This window comes from Alnus glutinosa, chromosome 4 (assembly GCF_958979055.1).
Source record: "Alnus glutinosa chromosome 4, dhAlnGlut1.1, whole genome shotgun sequence".
Classification (NCBI taxonomy): Eukaryota; Viridiplantae; Streptophyta; class Magnoliopsida; order Fagales; family Betulaceae; genus Alnus; species Alnus glutinosa.
In genome coordinates this window covers 26,562,573-26,582,498 of record NC_084889.1, presented here as the reverse complement: position 1 = coordinate 26,582,498, position 19,926 = coordinate 26,562,573, and the positions used below count along the sequence as shown (strand labels likewise).

Genomic DNA, 19,926 nt, shown 5'->3' with positions numbered 1-19,926 from the left:
TTCAGAACAAAATTTTATACCGACTACCGAACCGAAATTAATCGGTAAAGTCAATAGGTAATCGATTGTAATTCAGTTCAATTCGATAAGTAAGTAGATAGTAGACATAATTTGCCCACCCTTATATGAAATGAAGAGGATCCTATTCCCACTTGACTAATTAAACTTTTGAAGCTAAAAGTAACCCATCGGAAACCATGTAAAGTTGCTTTCACTTGGAAATGGTAATGTTTTATTCCACGTATTACAGGCCTCGTGCTTCCCTACTAACAAGGTTTCCAAACAGTTACCAAAAAATAATTAAATAAATAAATAAAGGTTTCCAAAGAACTTTTATTTAACAAAAAATTTATTTTTATTTTTTAAAAAATTTTCAGGAAAATTCTCATAGAAATTCCCTGAGTTTGAATCTTATACCAAATCAAAACTAGGTTTTTAATTTTGTTATATCATCTCCGGCTAATTGATCGTTCTGTCCAATTTTTACACGCAAGACTAATAATGAGAAGTCGCATATAAAAAGTACTACGTCAGATTTAGAAACAAATTTTAAAAATAACTGCTAAAAGAAAAAAAAAAAAAAAAGAGATTGGAGATGGAGATCTAACCTCCCATGGGGGTTGAGGCTGAAACATTTAAAGGTAGAGAGCTATAAACAAGAGTAATGCTATATAGTATACTCTATCTCATTCCGTCATCCCACCCCATCCTACTAGGCAACCCTCGTTTATAAAATAATAATAATTAAATTAAGGTCTATAACATTTCTCTATAAACAAACATATTTAGCATAGTTAGCAATTACTGAGTTTCAACCAATGCTCTGATCAAACGAGCAAGACACCGAAACCATGACTTTCTAGTTAGAACATGTGTAAAATCAACATCATGGATAATAGCATTTATCACTGCTCAACTACCTCCTGCATTCGTGGCTATATTAATAGGCTCCAAGGCATAAACAGTAATTTTTGTTGATTGAGAGAATGTAATTCAGAAATCAATTTAATAAATTACTCGAAATCATAAATAGAAACCAATAATCAATTTCGAGGGGCCATTTAAGGGGATATCAAAGCACCAAAAATTAAAAATACAGACCAGATTAACTAACATTAATCAGATAAGACTGATTCAAAACCATTATTCATAATCATATGAAGCTAAAATATGGGCAATTCGTGAATCAGGTCGAATATCACCCATAAAATAACCCAAAGCAACAACGCCCCAAAAGCCCCACCCAGAACACACGGGCATCAGCCATGAAAATTAAATGTTCATAAAACTACTCGCTGTATAATGCAATGTACCAGATTTGATTAGAACATAGGACCCCTTCAAGCTGCTATGAAATGCAACATTTATGCCCCACTGTTCAGGTTGCCTGTCAAAAAATAATGATGATATCAAAAAAACTTGAAACAGAGAAAGACACCTCTTTCGTAATCAGTGAATCATTCGTCAAAGTCATACAGGACAGTCCAATTAAGCCATTTAGTTTGGTTTCGCAAACAAATTTCTGACTCTGAGACAACAATCATAGATAATCATGCACCTTTGATCAAGATATGACGATTTGAAGGCAAGCCTCCCAAAAAGCAATTTGACAAATTTGTGAAAGAACGAACTGCATAGAACATGATGCTGACTTAACTAAGTTGGGGTTTGCGAAAAAAAAAACATAAATTTGTATTCACAAGGAAAAAAGAATCAAGATAAACATTAGCAGAGAGAGAGAGAGAGAGTAAACAAGCAGATTAATAACATTCCAAAAAAAACCCATTAATTACATCCTACTGAAACAACCTAGACTCCTCCAAAAGATGTTAACAATCAATAGCATCATTTCTATTAGCATATATGGGAATGAAAATACAGCTAAAGAAGGATAATATAATTAAATTCAAATCGAGAATGCTGGAACAAGTGCAAAGCAATCAAGAGTAAGGGGTCAAAAGAACGTAAACAGAGACTATAGAAATTTCAAATGAAACTATGGCAATTAACGTGCAGCAGAAGTTGCGACAGAAGGCCTGGCTATAAAGTGGAACATGTTACGGGATTAAATTGTGGTATGTTTAGTGTTGGTAGAAGGCCTGGCTATAGAGTGGAGCCATAAAGCACAGATACTCCAAAAACACTGGTGTGTCAATGTCCAATATGCATCGAACATGATATGACTTTGACATGGCCAAATACGTAACTAATACATTTCTTATATTTAAAAAACAATTTCGAATTTCAGACATGGCCCAGATTCATGACATGTGAACCATTTAATAAACTAAGTCAGACCCTAGATCTCTCTCATGCTCTTTGTTTCTCTTCCTCATCTCAGTTGTGCCACCAACGCTCCCCAAGAGTCTCTCACAATCGATCATGGCCCTTGGCTCGTCATGAGCGGTTTTGTTAGGGTCAAGCACCATCGTACTTCTACGTACTTTGTTGGGGTAAAGATTAAGGATCTCTATCTACACATGACATCGATGGCTTCTCGTACATAGATGTGCAGAATTAAAAGAGATTTTCTGAATTCAGATTGTGGACTTGCTTTGGCATCCATATCAGTTGACTGCATAGTGGCTCAGCTCCAAAATATCACGGCCCATACAAGTCTAAAGAGGAGCGAAGGACATGCCTGCCCACAATCTGTTAAATGCAATAACTGAGCTTGACAGCCTGGTGTCCTTGACCCAACTATAGGTAGAGGGTCCATCCCATTTTTCTGATTTGGGATTGAGATGTTTTCTCTCCTCCCTTGTGGGTTTTTTCTTTTTTCTTTTTTGTTAACACTATATGGGATTTTTTTAGGGAAAAAAAAAAAAAAAAAAAAGCAAAATCAGTCCATATGATTTACCGGATTTGCAATAAGCTCTATGTGGTATCAAAATGTTCTAAGAGCTCCTTGCCACCTTGGGGTATGCAAAAATAACAACCTAAGGGTCGCCGTGGTCGTCAGAGCGGCGGCCTCTCTTGGCCGCCGCATAAGGGATGGCGCTGAAGGGTGGCGGCGGCGCTGAAGGTGGCGGCGGCAAAAGGGGGGGGGGGGGGTAGGGTTTTCAGTTTTCGGGTCAGCATATGTATTTTCGGGTCATTTTGGGCATTCGGGTTATGATTTCGATCCATAAAGTAATTCTGGTCTTGGGGTTTTTTCGGGCTGGGGCTTAATTTTCGGGCCTGGGCCACCGGGTAGGTTTTCAACCCATCAAGTGAATCCGGGTCGGGTCGGGTTAATTTTTTTTATTATTATTTTTTTAATTACGGGTCGGACTGGACACTGGGCCGCCCCGAATGGGTCAGCCCAATTGCAGTATTTGCAGTTAAAAAAAAAAAAAAAAGGGGCCCCATAAAGTGGGCTAATTTATTTTGGTCAGCCCAATACAGATACCCAACCCAATTAAGTGGGTTAATCCAATTGGGTCAACCCAATACAGCAACCCATTTCAGTAACCCATTTCAGTAACCCATCAAGAATTAAAAAACAATAGGCTTATGTGGGGTTTAGAACTTGGGTCGACCAAGTGTAAAGGGCTTAAGGCCACTTACTAAACCATTGGGTCATGTGTTTTATTATGTCTTCATATTGCAGTTTTATTCCACTTATTATTTATAGTGTTGTATATTAAGATTATTGTTTCTTTAATACATATATTGAGGAATATATTTTAATTGTTGAATTTATATTGTTATATATAAATTGTTTGATGCCTAGAGACCTAAGAATAATTAACAATACCATATACGTTGGTGTGTTTACAGTAATATCCAAGAATGCAATGTCTAGAAAAGTTCTGGCAAGGAAAGTCTTGGGATTTAAGTGTGTCCAAGTGACCCCCCTCACTTTCCTGGGAACTCACCTGGTTGCACATTGGAAAATGCTGTTTACCCCATTTAGGTATTGGTTTGTTATATTTCTGGGGTTATTGAGGGGGCATCTATAAAGTTGTTAGATGTTAATAAAGTCGCAATTATCATATTGATTTTGGGGAGCCACAGCATCCCAAATTTGGATGATAATTGCATCAAGATTACACACACGTAGTTATCATTATGATTTTGGGGAGCCACAGCATCCCGATTTTTAATGATAATTACATCAGGATTACACATATGAACATCATAAAGAATTTTGTTAGATGTTCATAAACTGCAGATTGATTATTACGATTTTTGGGAGAGCCACAGCATCTCGATTTTATAATAATTGCATAAAGATCGTACACGTGAACTTCATATAGAAAAATTAACATCGTCTTGTAATTAATTCATATATTTAATTACTTATCCCCACAGGGAAGTTTTTATTTTTATGACTTAATTAGAATAAGATAACAAATTTGGTATTGAAAGTAAAATTTCTCTCGGTTGCCCACAGGTACAGAGAATTTTATTTTTCAATATTTAAATTTATTAGTCTTATTGATAAAGAGTAAATTTCATGCATGATGCAACCTTTGCCCACAGGTAGGTTGAAATTTACTATTTAAATTGGCATTGGCTAATTTAAAATAAAGTTAACATTGTCTTGTAATTAATTCATAAATTTAATTACTTATCCCCGCAGGGAAGTTTTTATTTTTATGACTTAATTAGAATAAGATAACAAATTTAGTATTAAAAGTAAAATTTCTTTCGGTTGCCCACAGGTACGGAGAATTTTATTTTTTTAATATTTAAATTTGCCTTAGTCTTATTAATAAAGAGTAAATTTCATGCGTGATGCAACCTTTGCCCACAGGTAGGTTGAAATTTACTATTTAAATTGGCATTGGCTAATTTAAAATAATGTTAATTCATAGCATTAAAGTGTTTATTTTCTTGGTTATTGCAGCTGTTCATAATACTCTACTTTGGTAGTTTTATATTTCAATACTTTATGGTAATATTTTTCTGACTGGAAAAAGATTAATATACTTTTTCATTTGAGTGTTTCTAATTCCATTATGGGAATGAAGGATATTGTAGTTTAGCTTAAGTCCCTAAAGATTGAAATTTTTTAAGTCATTATTGGTCATTTTATTTTTAAATTTTCTCTTCTAAGTGTAAAATTTTATCTTGTAACACACGTAAGGATAAATGGTTAGTAAATAAACTTCTAACCATGTGTGTTCAAGGATATGAGAGAATTCATAAAGTGTTCACATAATTACTTATGTCAAGGGAAGGACCAATAAATGCAACCATGTCCAACACTTAAAGCATGAGAATAAAGTGCCAATAAAGTATTATAGCAATCAAGATACCTATTTCTCATGCAATAAGGAAAATTAAAGGCATATAAAGAAAGATTGCATGAAGTATAAGAAATGACTTAAAATAAAGATAATCTCCATATCTAGTATGTCCTGAATCTCTTTTAGTGACTCAATCAAATATATTGTGGATTGATTATGGTTTAACAATCCACATTGTCAACACAAATGCAGAGTCCTTTTTAAAATGGATAACACGTGTTTATAATTTGAGCTTGTTGGGATCTATAGGTTAATTTTAAAATTCAGTTATAATTTTGACCTCAAAAATGATTTATATTCCATAATCTTTTTGAAATCTATTTTCTAGTTTGGCTTATTAAAAATTTCAATTTTTATTTTAAACTTGAAATTTTTCTTATTTTTGGTGGAATATTGATTGGGGTTTATTTAAAATCTATTTAAAATTGACCTACGTCCCAATTTTTGAAACAAAATTATTTGTTTATTTCTGCATAGTGATGTTGACGTAAAGTAGAGTCTTTGAGAATTTAAAAATGCCCTTGTTATGACTTTGGAGATTGAAATATATCTCCATAGAGAAAATAAAAGTCGGTGATTTACTGACTTTGGTACTTGTGTGGACTGCATAAGGGAAAGCATACCAACAAAACCATTAGAGGTGCCAAAGAGAGCCTTTTAAAATTCTTGAGATCATGTACATTGAAATATGTTAACCTTTCCATACTCATTGCCTAAATGGTCAGAGATATTTTTATCTCTTTTAGTGATGACCATATAAAGTTTATGTATCTCTATCTTCTAAATATTAAAGCTGGGGTATTGAATGCTTTCAATATCTATAAGGAAGAAGAAGAGAAACAATATAAAGATCATAAGATCTAATATAGGCATAGAGTATTAAGGTAGGGGAAATGATTAGTAATACTAATCTGCTATTACCCTTATAGAGTAAAGCTTTGAAGACCGTTGTGTATATGTTAAACAGGATTTCATCTAAGGTTGTCCTTATGACACCTTTTAAAGTATGAAATAGATGGAAGCTTAGTTTACATTATTTACACATATAGGGTTGCCTTGCTAAAGAGAGGATTTATAATCCTCACCTTAGGAAATTAGATTCAAGGACAACCAGTGGATCTTTTATAAGCTATCTAGTAAACTTTAAAGGGTTTTAATGTTATTATCCTTCATATAAGCCTAGAGTTGTTGATTGTAAAATTTCTAGAGGATACGGAACCTAGTGGGAGTGCTCATTCACATAAATTGGAATTTGAGGAAGCACTAGAGTTGGCCAAATCTCCTCCTCATAGAGGATGATTGATTGTATTCAGGGAAAATCAGATTGATTATCCTGAGCCACAATCACTTCTAGAACAACCAACTCATACAGAACAGGTTCAAAATCTATTCTCCCATTGCAAAATGCAGAGGAAGTAGAATTAAGAAAATCCTATAGAATAAGTGGATCAACAATTCTTAGTGATCATGTTGTATATCTCCCAGAGTCTGATGTTGACATTGGACATAAAGATGATCCAAATTTGTTTTCACATGTTATGAATGGAGAAAACTCCTCATTGAGATTCAGTGCCATGAAGTGAGAGTTAAGTCCATGGCTGAAGGGTCGAACTAGACTCGTAGCCAATGGTTTTACTCATAAGGAAGGCATTGATTATCGTGAAACATTCTCTCCAGTGTCTAAGGATGGTTCATCAAGATGATCATAGCATTAGTAGCTTATTTTTGATCCAGAGCTACATTAAGTGGATGCGAAAACAACTTTTCTAAATAGGGATCTTAAGGACGAGGTTTACATGAAACAATCAAAAGGTTTTATAAATAACAGTCAGAAAGCTTGCAAATTAAAGAATTCTATTTATGGGCTGTGATAGATCTCTCAATGGTAAGATACTTTTTACAAGGTTATTGTTTATAGAAAACCTTGTTGATTAGTATATATACCTTAAGGTCAGTGGGAGTACAGTAATCTTTCTAGTCCTATATTTGCAAGTGGTGATTTAGGTTTGCTACATAAAGTTCACAAAACTTTGAAATGAAGGATTTGGGTGAAACCTCTTATGTCTTTTGACATAGAGATTCACAGAGACATAAAGAATATTAACATTGTCTCGGAAGGCCTACATTGAAAAAGTTTTGGAAAAATTTAGAATGAAGGATTTGCACCTTCAGTAGCAATTAAGAGGGACTAATTAAATATAGATTAATGTCCCAAAAGGTATTGGAATAAGGGCAGATGAAAAGTTTTAAGTGTCTGCATTATACATAACCATATGACTGACAATGAGTATATTGAGTCAATAAAGTGCTGCAAATAAAGTCTTGCGGTATATGCAAGGAACCAAGAAGTACAACTTAACCTAAGGATACACTTTCCATTTGAAGGTGGTTAGTTGTTCAGATTTGAGTTTTGCTGATTGTGTAGATAGTAGAAAGTCTACTTTAGGGTATATATCTTTTTATTGAAGGATATATCCTAGAGATGCAGTATGCAGACTATAGTTGCTACGTCTACCAAGAAAGCTAAAAGTCTAGCGTGCTATGAATTTAGTACACAGGCATGATGGTTGAGACATTTGTTGAAAGTCTCAATCTTGTCGATTTTACAGTTAGACCATAAAGATACTCTGCGGTAATTCTACTATAATCTTCTTTTATAAGAATAAAGAGTAGAAGCAGAAGTAAATTGACATCAAGTATCTCAGTACGAGAGATAACATTAAGAGACATAAAGGGTCTATTGAGCATATAAGTACTGAATTAATGATTGCGGATCCCATGACTTAAAGTTTACCGGTAAAGAAAGAATAAAGTCATGTGGAATATATGAGACTCATTAATTCATTTTCGCTTGGTTTGTCTCTTTTTGGTCTATAGACATAAAGTTATGATAATAAAGATTTTGTGCACATTTTGTTATTTTATCCATGAGGATAAATAAAGTTGGACCCAAATGACTTATAGGAAGTTCATTCATAAAGCTTGATTATCCATAAGGTACTCATGTAAGGAGTGTTTTACATCGTGATACATGGAAGGAACGACCTAATTTTATAATGGTTTTACCGCCATGATTCGTGTGAAACATTTCTTATCTGAGTGGGAGGATTCCATAAGTGATTGGCCAAACTAAAGAACCTAATACCATAAAGTCATGTGTCATAAAGGCCAAGTGGGAGAATGTTAGATTTTATCTCCATATATGGCCTATATGCCACATAAGGAAGCATTTATTAATAATTTAATAAATGAATAGTATATACGGTATTATGGTTAGGTAATTTAATTAATTAAATTACCGTAATGGAATCGATTAATTGATTTAAAATCAATTAATAATATTGTTTCCTTGATGGGAGGAACAATACGGTACTTACCGTATTTGAGGGTCCTTGACCTAGCCTATAAATAAACAGCCTGTGTACACCATCAGTACGGCAATTCGGTAATAGGCATAGGTTAGAAGATCCCTCAAATAATATTTTCTTGTTTTTCAGATGGATCGTGGAAACGCTTGAGCAAATATGGCTAGAGGTAAGCCTGAATCCTGTCTTATTCGTTTTCCGCTGCGCATGTTAGTTTAAGCAATATGTTAAATATTTCTAACAGGTCCATCCCATTTTTCTGATTTGGGATTGAGATGTTCTCTCTCCTCCCATGTGGGTTTTTTCTTTTTTCTTTTTTGTTAACACTATATGGGATTTTTTTAGGGAAAAAAAAAAAAAAAAAGCAAAATCAGTCCATCTGATTTACCTGATTTGCAATAAGCTCTATGTGGTATCAAAATGTTCTAAGAGCTCCTTGCCACCTTGGGGTATGCAAAAATAACAATCTCTCTACTATAAAATTCCGTCCAATAACTTAATGGTTTCCGTTAGTGTACCACATCAAAGCCAATAGAATTGCGATACGTGTCCTACTTAATTACTAACTTTAAAAAAATACACCTAGAATTTTCTAGGTCATATTACTAAGCCACCTATATATCCCATGTCATATTTTACGCCACGTTATCAACACGGTAACTTGGAGAAAAACCTAAATCTACCAAAATCAACCACACAGAGGATGTTAGTTTTATCTTCTTCATCCGGTTCTTAACCACGCCTTTCATCTTCTTCAAGTTACTATGCTGATGACGTGGCGTAAAATATGACATGGATATATAGGTGGCTAAGTAATATAAAGCAATAATTAAATAGGATACATGTCACAATTCTATTGGCTCTGATGTGGCACACTAACGGAAGTCGACAAGTTATTGGATGGAATTTGATAATGGGGAGTGATTTGTTATTTTTGTATACCCCAGGGAGCTCTAAGAACATTTTGATACGACATACAGCTTATTGCAAATTAGGTAAATCACATGGCAATAAAACTAATAACTAGAAGCATCGTAACGTAAAATTGAAAGTCTTACGAGATAAATTGGGCTTAGTTTACTTCAATAGAGACTTCTCATCTTGTTTTTCTTTCACATGTACTTGGAACTTGGAGATATAAATTAGTATATTACATGAGTTGAGATTTGTTACTTCATGTAAGTTTGAATGTGCTTTTTCGGTATATGTTATTTTGTTTAGCATATGTTTTTAAACAGTCTGATGCTTGTTATCTATTTTTTAAACCTAAAATTAACATTAAATAAACCTAAAAAATATATATTTATCAATTAATTAATTGATCATGTCCTACTTTCTCAAGATTTTAAGAGCGGAAAGCACAACTAAAGTACACAAAAAGTATACAAGAGAAACGCTTAATTAGGAAAAGAAAAGAGGAAATCATTAAAGCTAATCACTGAAAGAGCTAAGTACGCAGCTCCTTCAGTGATTAGCTGAAGAATTATCCTACTTTCTCAAGAATTATCCTATCCCCATACCTGTACCTCGGTATAGGTGCATCCCAGGAGTGGAGTAACAGGTCAAAAACAAGTAAAATGAGACTACTAAAATCAAAATAAAATTATAGGGTCAATCCCAGATTCCCAATTTTGACAAGTCATTTCACCATTTCAAAATTTCTCTCTTCAGAAGCAACAAAGTTCAAAGTCTTACCTGTAATCTTTTCATCTCAAATCCGTTAAAATAATGCCAAAATCAAATTTCCAGACCATTAGGGAGTTAGATGCCAGAAAAATCATTATAGACACACAGGATAGGAAACTTTTAGCTTGACAATACCTTAACCACTAAAATAATGCCAAAATCAAATTTCCAGCCTTCAATTCATTAGGCAGTTGGATGCCAGAAAAATCTTTATAAGGCACACAAAATAGGGAACTTTTAGCTTGAGAATACCTTAACCACTACCTTTTCAATTTACTACAAGCGACAAACGAGGACAACAAGAGAAAACCAACAATGTAATATGAAAGAAGGATGATGCAAAAAGCACTAAAAAGTTCCTCACCTCTTATGCCAAAAATTGTTTAAATACTTATAAAAGACTGGTAACCTTTCCCACTGCAACTGTTTTTCCTGTAGAACAGAGTAATCCATGTGACAACCAATACTAACATCATGAATGCCGCACGAACACAAGGCCAATATCAGTTTCTCACCTTCAGTACGAAGAGTGAACCTTCCAAGTTGAGGAAAATCTGAGAACGTCTCTATGCATATTAAATTATTCACCTAAGAACCGCAAGTCCACAAGGGATCAATATCAACAAATTATGACAAAGAATCAGAAATTATTTGGCAGTGACTTTGATCAAGACCTGTCTAGCAAAAACTATAGATGCTTTTCATATCTGGAAGGAATGATAAGGGGATGAGAGCACAAAACTCTATTTGTAAGTTACTAGCAAAAATTGTGATATTTGCCAGAGCACGCAGAAAAAGGTTGCAGTTTTCTATTTGAGAATATTTGCAACATTCTTGATAATTTCAACACTTTCAAAAGAAAATGTTCTGTGAACTTCATTACTAATAAAGCAGCAAAGCCAACCTGAAGCAACCACCAAGATGGGCGAGAAATACAACCTCTACGCCCAGAATCGTCCATGATGCATTATAGTGAAAGAAACTTTTATTTAGAATTACAATTTTATGGCCTATTAAGTTGGTTGACATAAACACAGAACATGAGTATAATATACATGATTTCTAATAACATTGATTTAAAGTAACAACGTATGTGTGCGACGACTGTGTTGTGGACATGCAATATTTAGCTTAATTTTTAGATTTTTCTTAATTTTCCTTTTTCCTTTTTGTTCTGGCATTTCAGTGTTCTTTCTTGTACTATACTGTTATGATCTTAAAGGTTATCACATTCATGTACAGGCCAACATGAAGTTCTTGCTTCAGGCCGTATTGAGAAATTGATAGCTCACGGTGAGCACAGGTACTTTAGCATCCCCTATCAATATGAGTTTTGTAGAATTAAATTTGTGTTTTAATAATATGCATTATTTGTCAAGAAATTAAATGTTAATGTTATTTCTTCTTTAGTCTTCTTTGTAAGGATTTTGATTTTTGAAGAATTTCTAACTTATTGAAATTTACAAATGCAAAATCAATTGAAGTACTGACAAATTTAGATTTAAGACTACTGTCTTGTTGTCTCTCACGAGATCCAGACCGAACGTACGCTACACCTGACAAGCCGGTAAAATTACAATTAATTCTCAAATTATCAATAGGTAGCAGTTGCCGATGTGTAATCACATCATCTCAAGCCTTTAAATTGAGTCTTTTCCATTGTATTTTTTAAATAAATAATAATTTTACTGCCTATTTAGCTTGACACACGTCTCCAAAGTAATTGATCCAAAGCAAATTGTTAGGACATGTGTTTACTTTACAACCCCTTGACCGGGCCCAAGGGTCACCGTGGATTGTCCTATTTTCCTCTCTTCTTTTTTTCTTTTTTTTTCTTTTCTTTTTTTTTTTCTTTTTTTTTATTTTTTTTTTGTCATCTAGTATATAATCAATGCCTTCTCCACATTATTTTGACAACACACTTTGTTTGATCAAATTCAAGAGAAAATTTATGAGTTTTACGAGGATAAATGATTGAGGAGGATCTCTAACCGGCTCCCTCCCCCTTTTAAATTAAAAAAAAAAAAACAATTATATTCAAAAAGGAAAAATAGAACAACAAAAAAATACAATTTTTAAATAAAATATATTTTTTTTTATTTTAAAGGGAGAGGGGACCGGTTAAAGGTCCTCTCAATCATTTCTCATTTTTTTTTTTTTTTTTTTTTTTTTTTTTTTACATGTCCACACAAGAGGGGGATAAGAGATTCGAACTAGTGACCTCCGCTTCATGAGGCATGGTCTCTAGCTGATTGAACTACCCCTTATAGTTAATTATTTCTCGCTGTATGAGAGAGAGTGAAGGACAAAAGAAGAAAAAAAATATATATATATATAACTAACGGGTGTGTAGATTTGAGAGTCAAAGTTAGGGGTAGGGCTAGCATTACTCCTCTTTAAATATCCTAAGATATTGCATGTGGAAGTTGAGTATGCCACTCGTCACAATTTTAGACAACCGAAGACTACATGGGCTTTCCTTGACTTTTTGGCCATTCTATATTAATTGTATAATAGAGGCATAGAGGTAATAGACTAATAGTTAATAGATCAGAGAGAGAGAGAGAGAGAGAGAGAGAGATGGCAGCGGAGCAAACATCGAAACCGTCTGAAGCATATCCGATGAAAGGTGGAGATAGTGACGATAGCTACTCCAACAACTCCTCCTACCAGGTAGTCTCTCCTCTACATGAACACTTTCTTTCGTTAGATCTAGCTGATTCATTCCTATCCATATCTGTTTTGTCGATTTCTCAACTCAGATCTCCATATATATATATCTGTAATGGAAACAATGAGACTATATATAGATCGGGCCTACGTACTCATTTGAAAGGCGATCCAGGCAAGTGTACGTTAATCTATAGAGAGAGAGAGAGAGAGAGAGAGAGGGGGAGAAGATGGGTGATGAAATCTGAAGAACTTGACTAGTTTTTATTTTTTTAATTTTTTATATGATTAACGTTAAAAGTCAGCGTCTGAATCAGTAAAAACTTATTAAAAAAATTTTAAAGACTGAATTTGACTGTGACCCAGTGTTTGCTATACAACATCAGTCAACCAAATAGGATTTCTCTAATCCAATTACGTGCTTTAACAATACAAAGACAAATAAATACTCATAGCCCACCGCCACACGTCAACGCCATAGTGGTCTCCCACAAGCACAACCAAGTCTTTCAAGTAACCCTTTAAAGTCTATGTCCTTTCTCTCAACTACTATGGCTAAGACCCAATTAAGCTTTACAATTATTATCAACATTAGAAAGCGGGGTTCACTTTCACGCTGGTATGGCGAGTGTGAATGAATTTGATTCACTTACCTTTCAAAAGAGGTAGCTACTAATTTGCACTAATGCTAGATCCGTGTTATTATTAAAATCATATTCAATATAATTACTGAAAAAGAGAAGATGGAGAAGGGCGGTGGAGGGTAACGGAGATTCACCTATATTGCCTACTCTCTGCACGCTCCACTCCCAAGGAAGGGGCTAAAACTCCACCCTTGCACACATTGGTCTACGTGGGTGGATTTTTACTCTTGTTGAGTGGACGGTGAGGGTGGCTTCACCCCACCTACTGTTATACGGGTCGGGGATCCTAATGCATACGGGGTTGGGGGTGTCAAAGGTGATATTGGGTTAAGATCTTTACGTACCTCTCATTGCCATCTTCAGCCTCGCTAATTTTTTTTATTTTTTTTGGAAAATAAAAGAAAAATAAAAAGAAAAGAAAATGTAGGCATAATTACTTTTGGAACAAAGATTTTCTCTAAATTGAGTTGGAATAAATTCTTTCAACCTAATTTATGAAAATGACGTGTATCAAATTTTTTAATAGCATGAGAAATTCACATGTTTTTTTAATAAAATTCATTTCAACTTGTCTCTGATATTAAAAAAACACGTCATTTTAATAGACTCAAAGGACATGTTATTAGAAGAAAACTGCTTGTCTTTACATTTGTTGCATAGCGGTGTGGATATGAATACACAAGTCATATTTTTATTGGTATGATACAGAGAAGCTGCAAATTTTCTGCTAAAAGCTAGATGAAAAATATGATGGAAGGACTTACTTGTCACAAAGCTGAGGGAAGATTACAATAGGTTATTTTTAAATGGTGGTTTTAATTTTGTCTTATTACTCCTTGCACTTTGGATTGTTATAAATAAATCTTTGTCCATTTCATTATATGATAGAATCCTTACAAAATTACAATTATACCCTAAATAAAAAATAAATTAAAAAAAAGTTAGAAAAACATTAAAAAAAAAAAAAAAAAAAAAAAAGGAAGAAGAAGAAGAAGAAGCGAAAGTGTTGGTTTGTCCTTGCTTAATTTTTTTTATTGTATTATTTATATATCTTTCTCCTTTTCATCATGACTCAAAATTCAAAATACAAGATCTCGTGTGTTTCAGAGAGGTGTTGTATGAGAGTAGTATGACTGTCTACTAAAAAATATTACTTTTTAAAAATTCTAACATCTTTATTTTCTAACAAGATCTCGTGTGTTTCAGAGAGGAGTTATCGACACTGCAAAAGAGCTAATAACTGAATCAGTTGCTGAAAAGCTTGACGCCACCAACTTTCTTTCGTCAACCACCTTTCGAATTGCAGATTTAGGTTGCTCTACTGGGCCTAATACATTTTTCGCAGTGCAAAACATAATTGAAGCAGTGCGGTTGAAGTACGAATGCCAAGGACTCCATTCTCAGCTCCCTGAATTTCAAGTCTTCTTCAACGATCACGTCTCTAACGATTTCAACACACTCTTCGCATCCCTCCCACCGGACAGACAATATTATGCGGGGGCCGTGGCGGGTTCTTTCTACAGCCGCTTGTTTCCCAATGCATCTTTGCACTTTGTTCATGCTTCTTATGCCAACCATTGGCTTTCGGGAGTCCCAAAATCGATTATTGACAAAACCTCTCCTGCTTGGAATAAAGGGAGAATCTACTGCGCCAATTCGAAAGATGAAGTTGTTAAGGCCTATGAAACTCAATTTGCTGAGGACATGGAGTGCTTTCTGCAGGCCAGGGCTCAAGAGTTGGTGACCGGTGGATTGATCGCACTTGTCTTCTGCGGCCGCCGCAATGGAACCCTCCATTCTCAAACTGCACAAAATATGTCGTATAGCCTCTTCGAGTCATGCCTCGCGGACATGGTCAGGACGGTAAGAAATCATTAGCTAACCCAAGTTTTTGTTGTATTTTCCCCGGCATAAAATATTTTCCCGCGAAGGCTTTTCCTATTTTTGAGTGTTTGACGCAACATAAAATATTGGTTCATCTAAAAATGTTTTAAGTTAACCAAAGAAAATAACATTTATGACGTGTAAAATGGTTTTAACCTAAATCATTTTCCGTCGTTCTCCCATTGTCCCGAACTAGACAGACAATTGTGGGGTCTACCTGTTTGAGCAGTCTTGGGCTGCTCGAACACCTGTCTGGACAAGTGAGCCTCACAAGGGTTTTGTCACAATTGCGTGCCCATATTGCAAGTTGCAATCAATATGAGCAGACAATTGCACTGAATCTTAATTTCACCTATCTTCGAAGACTCATATCTTTCGCGCCTCCTCAAATTATATGAAATTATATGGTCATTTATAGTCAATATGTGTATTTTTTTTTTTTCCCCTTTTTTGTTTCATTCAGGGTAAAGTTGGAGAGGAAGAAGCAGACTCCTTTAATATGCCAGTATATCACATGTCTCCGAAAGAAGTGGAAGCTGCAGTGGATGGAAACGGGTGTTTTAGCATAGAGAGAATGGAGGAGTTGCCTCCCGTCGTAGTGGGAGAACTTGGCAGCCTTCCCAAATCCCAAATAATGACATCTGGCTTGCGAGCCGCAACGGAAGGACAGATCAAGGCACATTTTGGAGATGCGATTTCAAACGACTTCTTTGACTCTGTCAGAAAGAAACTTGACCATCAAGTCTCCTTTACTGAGTTCAGCAATCCCGCTAATTTCTTTGCTCTTCTTAAACGCAAAGCAAGGGATTAATTAGCTTCTTAGTTTGTCATTAATAATGAAGTTATTGTGAAACTTAAGGACATCTTCTTTTGAGGCGCTCTCTTGATATGGTTGTAAGAAAAGATCGATGCAGCTTGTTGATCATAATTTTTAGCGTAGAAATATGTTGTCACCAAACTAAGGAAACTGAATAGCTATTCCGACTAGTTATTTCGGAAATAGCGCACAACTATTAGTATAACTAGTTATTTTGGTTTTATATTGGCGCTTCACTTCGCTTTATAAATTGTGTTCAATTGCATGGTGATGCTTTTAAGGTCAAGAAATAAGCACTCGGTTAACATTCACTTGGCAAGATGGTGGTATGGATTCAAGACACATCTATTCAAAATCTTTTCCTTACGACATATTTTTGCACACTAAAACTTTCGAATTTTTTTTATTTTTTTTTCATCTTTAATTGAATGCTTATATGTATGAAATACGAAAAGCCTCAAATTTGTAAAATAGAGAGCATTATTCGTATAAATAATGGACGAGCAAGTATAAAAGTTCTCTCGCATAGGGAGAAAAAGCATAAAAGCTTTATCCAACTTTAAAGAGCGAGAAACTCTTCCAAGAAACTCTTCCTTCCGTTAATGTTTGGGGGAAGGAGTTCCATCTCCTTCCCCCAAACCCTGCTACCCTACTCTCCTTCTCCTTCCCTTACTCTCTTTTTTTTTTTTCTTCTCTTTTTGTTGATGTTTTTTGAAGCCGGATTGACTTTTTGTCCGCCTTCACCTTTTCTACATGCCACTCCATCACTTTTGCCCACCTCTGAACCACTCCTCCCTGCTCGCCTCCACCATGTGTATCACTCACACCGCCCCGACACACATGGGCTACAGGCGTAGTCACTTTTTTTCATTTCACTTGCTAGTTACTTGACTGTACCTCTCATTCCTTTGCCTTCTCTCTCTCTCTCTAGATGATGTCCCATTTTTTTCGTATAAAGATTCCTAAATCCAAATTCGATACTCCCCAAGCGTCATAGGCAAGGCATCTCTCTCGCCAGATATTGATCTCAGTGCAATCTTCTCTGCTGTGGCAATCAAGTTTTCTTACTGTCGCAATAGGAGTTTTTCCAAGTAACTCATCCTCTTAACTGCCTAAAAAATGGTCATATCTAGCTGCCTCTTTTTTGGCTTACGTGCCAAGAAGCCATTGGAGTCCCGCCATTTATTTAGCCCAATCCAAAAATTATATATATATTTTAAACCAATGGTCTTTGTTGGGCCCCCGCCCCCTCCTTGTGACTTGTTCTTCTCTTTTCTTTTTTTTTTAATAAAAAAATTAATTTTATTAATATAATCTTACTTTAGAAAAAATATATAAAAGTTTTGGAAGCCGAGAGAACAAAAGCGAAAGGATTTATCATTGATTTATAATATTCAAGAAGTCCAGTAACTAATTTGATTCACATGCTTTGGATGGAAAAATTGTCACCATTTCTTAACAACATTCAAAGAATGTTTTATCAATTATTAATTCAAGATATATGTCTATATACACATATTCAAAGAATTCCAAAAATAGTCTGAAATGTCACGTTGTCACTGTTCCAAATGGATTTTTTATAATTCAATGATAAACATGTATGCAATTTCTATTGCAAACCCACTTAGAGGCAATAAAATTATCTCCATTTTATTACTATCAATTTTAAATAAAAAGTCAAAATTTAAAGTTGATTTATCTAACGATATATATAAAGTTAATGTTAACACGTCTTTTAAAATTTTAAATAATGTAAAATCATGTACACTATTAAACATATTAACGTTAAATTCCGACCATAAAATAGATAATATGAAATTAGGGGTTAGTATCAGTTCGGTAGGCGGTTAATTCGGTCGGTTAACCAACTTTTGTCAGAATCAGTAAATTTATTTTGATTAAGTCGATTAAACAGTTAATAGACGATCAGTTAAGTCGATTAACATAGGTAATTAAACGACAACGTTTTTTTTTTTTTTTTTTACAAAAACAAAAAAAGAAGAAAAAATCAAACTTTTTGTTCTTACTAAAACAACATCGTTTCGTTTTATGTCAGTTCGGTTAATCAATCGGAAAAAAAGGTGGTTCAGTTTGGTTATTGAACCGACTTTCAGAACAAAATTTTATACCGACTACCGAACCGAAATTAATCGGTAAAGTCAATAGGTAATCGATTGTAATTCAGTTCAATTCGATAAGTAATCAGTAAATAGTAGACATAATTTGCCCACCCTTATATGAAATGAAGAGGATCCTATTCCCACTTGACTAATTAAACTTTTGAAGCTAAAAGTAACCCATCGGAAACCATGTAAAGTTGCTTTCACTTGGAAATGGTAATGTTTTATTCCACGTATTACAGGCCTCGTGCTTCCCTACTAACAAGGTTTCCAAACAGTTACCAAAAAATAATTAAATAAATAAATAAAGGTTTCCAAAGAACTTTTATTTAACAAAAAATTTATTTTTATTTTTTAAAAAATTTTCAGGAAAATTCTCATAGAAATTCCCTGAGTTTGAATCTTATACCAAATCAAAACTAGGTTTTTAATTTTGTTATATCATCTCCGGCTAATTGATCGTTCTGTCCAATTTTTACACGCAAGACTAATAATGAGAAGTCGCATATAAAAAGTACTACGTCAGATTTAGAAACAAATTTTAAAAATAACTGCTAAAAGAAAAAAAAAAAAAAAAGAGATTGGAGATGGAGATCTAACCTCCCATGGGGGTTGAGGCTGAAACATTTAAAGGTAGAGAGCTATAAACAAGAGTAATGCTATATAGTATACTCTATCTCATTCCGTCATCCCACCCCATCCTACTAGGCAACCCTCGTTTATAAAATAATAATAATTAAATTAAGGTCTATAACATTTCTCTATAAACAAACATATTTAGCATAGTTAGCAATTACTGAGTTTCAACCAATGCTCTGATCAAACGAGCAAGACACCGAAACCATGACTTTCTAGTTAGAACATGTGTAAAATCAACATCATGGATAATAGCATTTATCACTGCTCAACTACCTCCTGCATTCGTGGCTATATTAATAGGCTCCAAGGCATAAACAGTAATTTTTGTTGATTGAGAGAATGTAATTCAGAAATCAATTTAATAAATTACTCGAAATCATAAATAGAAACCAATAATCAATTTCGAGGGGCCATTTAAGGGGATATCAAAGCACCAAAAATTAAAAATACAGACCAGATTAACTAACATTAATCAGATAAGACTGATTCAAAACCATTATTCATAATCATATGAAGCTAAAATATGGGCAATTCGTGAATCAGGTCGAATATCACCCATAAAATAACCCAAAGCAACAACGCCCCAAAAGCCCCACCCAGAACACACGGGCATCAGCCATGAAAATTAAATGTTCATAAAACTACTCGCTGTATAATGCAATGTACCAGATTTGATTAGAACATAGGACCCCTTCAAGCTGCTATGAAATGCAACATTTATGCCCCACTGTTCAGGTTGCCTGTCAAAAAATAATGATGATATCAAAAAAACTTGAAACAGAGAAAGACACCTCTTTCGTAATCAGTGAATCATTCGTCAAAGTCATACAGGACAGTCCAATTAAGCCATTTAGTTTGGTTTCG

The 19,926-nt window shown here is 34.4% G+C and overlaps 2 protein-coding genes and 1 long non-coding RNA gene across 6 annotated transcripts in view; 1 reads left to right on the top strand and 2 right to left on the bottom strand.

Moving 5' to 3' along the window:
- Window positions 1–992: 992 nt before the first annotated feature.
- Window positions 993–10,948, bottom strand: LOC133866769 (uncharacterized). Its single transcript, XR_009899915.1, has 3 exons — window positions 10,804–10,948; window positions 10,653–10,720; window positions 993–1,387 (listed from the first exon to the last, which is right to left on the bottom strand). It is a non-coding gene; the product is annotated as an uncharacterized LOC133866769 (long non-coding RNA).
- Window positions 10,949–12,834: 1,886 nt separating this feature from the next.
- Window positions 12,835–16,526, top strand: LOC133865901 (loganic acid O-methyltransferase-like). The gene is made up of 3 exons (XM_062302416.1): window positions 12,835–12,961; window positions 14,809–15,465; window positions 15,950–16,526. The coding sequence occupies exons 1-3, from the start codon at window positions 12,869–12,871 to the stop codon at window positions 16,295–16,297; spliced, it is 1,098 nt and encodes a 365-aa protein (XP_062158400.1). The 5' UTR covers window positions 12,835–12,868; the 3' UTR covers window positions 16,298–16,526.
- A 2,881-nt stretch (window positions 16,527–19,407) lies between these two features.
- Window positions 19,408–19,926, bottom strand: part of LOC133865900 (uncharacterized) — a 35,353-nt gene continuing 34,834 nt past the window's right edge. For all 4 annotated transcript variants that reach the window (XR_009899826.1, XM_062302413.1, XM_062302414.1 and 1 more), the window contains one exon: window positions 19,408–19,802. The gene's annotated coding sequence lies outside the window, so the exon portion shown is untranslated. The remainder of the gene's footprint in view (window positions 19,803–19,926) is intronic.

Bases quoted from the DNA above. Each gene is read 5' to 3' on its own strand.
- LOC133865901 (XM_062302416.1), top strand. From the start codon at position 12,869: ATGGCAGCGGAGCAAACATCGAAACCGTCTGAAGCATATCCGATGAAA. The intron at 12,962-14,808 runs GTAGTCTCTCCT...CGTGTGTTTCAG, and splicing joins CCAACAACTCCTCCTACCAG to AGAGGAGTTATCGACACTGC. The intron at 15,466-15,949 runs GTAAGAAATCAT...TGTTTCATTCAG, and splicing joins TCGCGGACATGGTCAGGACG to GGTAAAGTTGGAGAGGAAGA.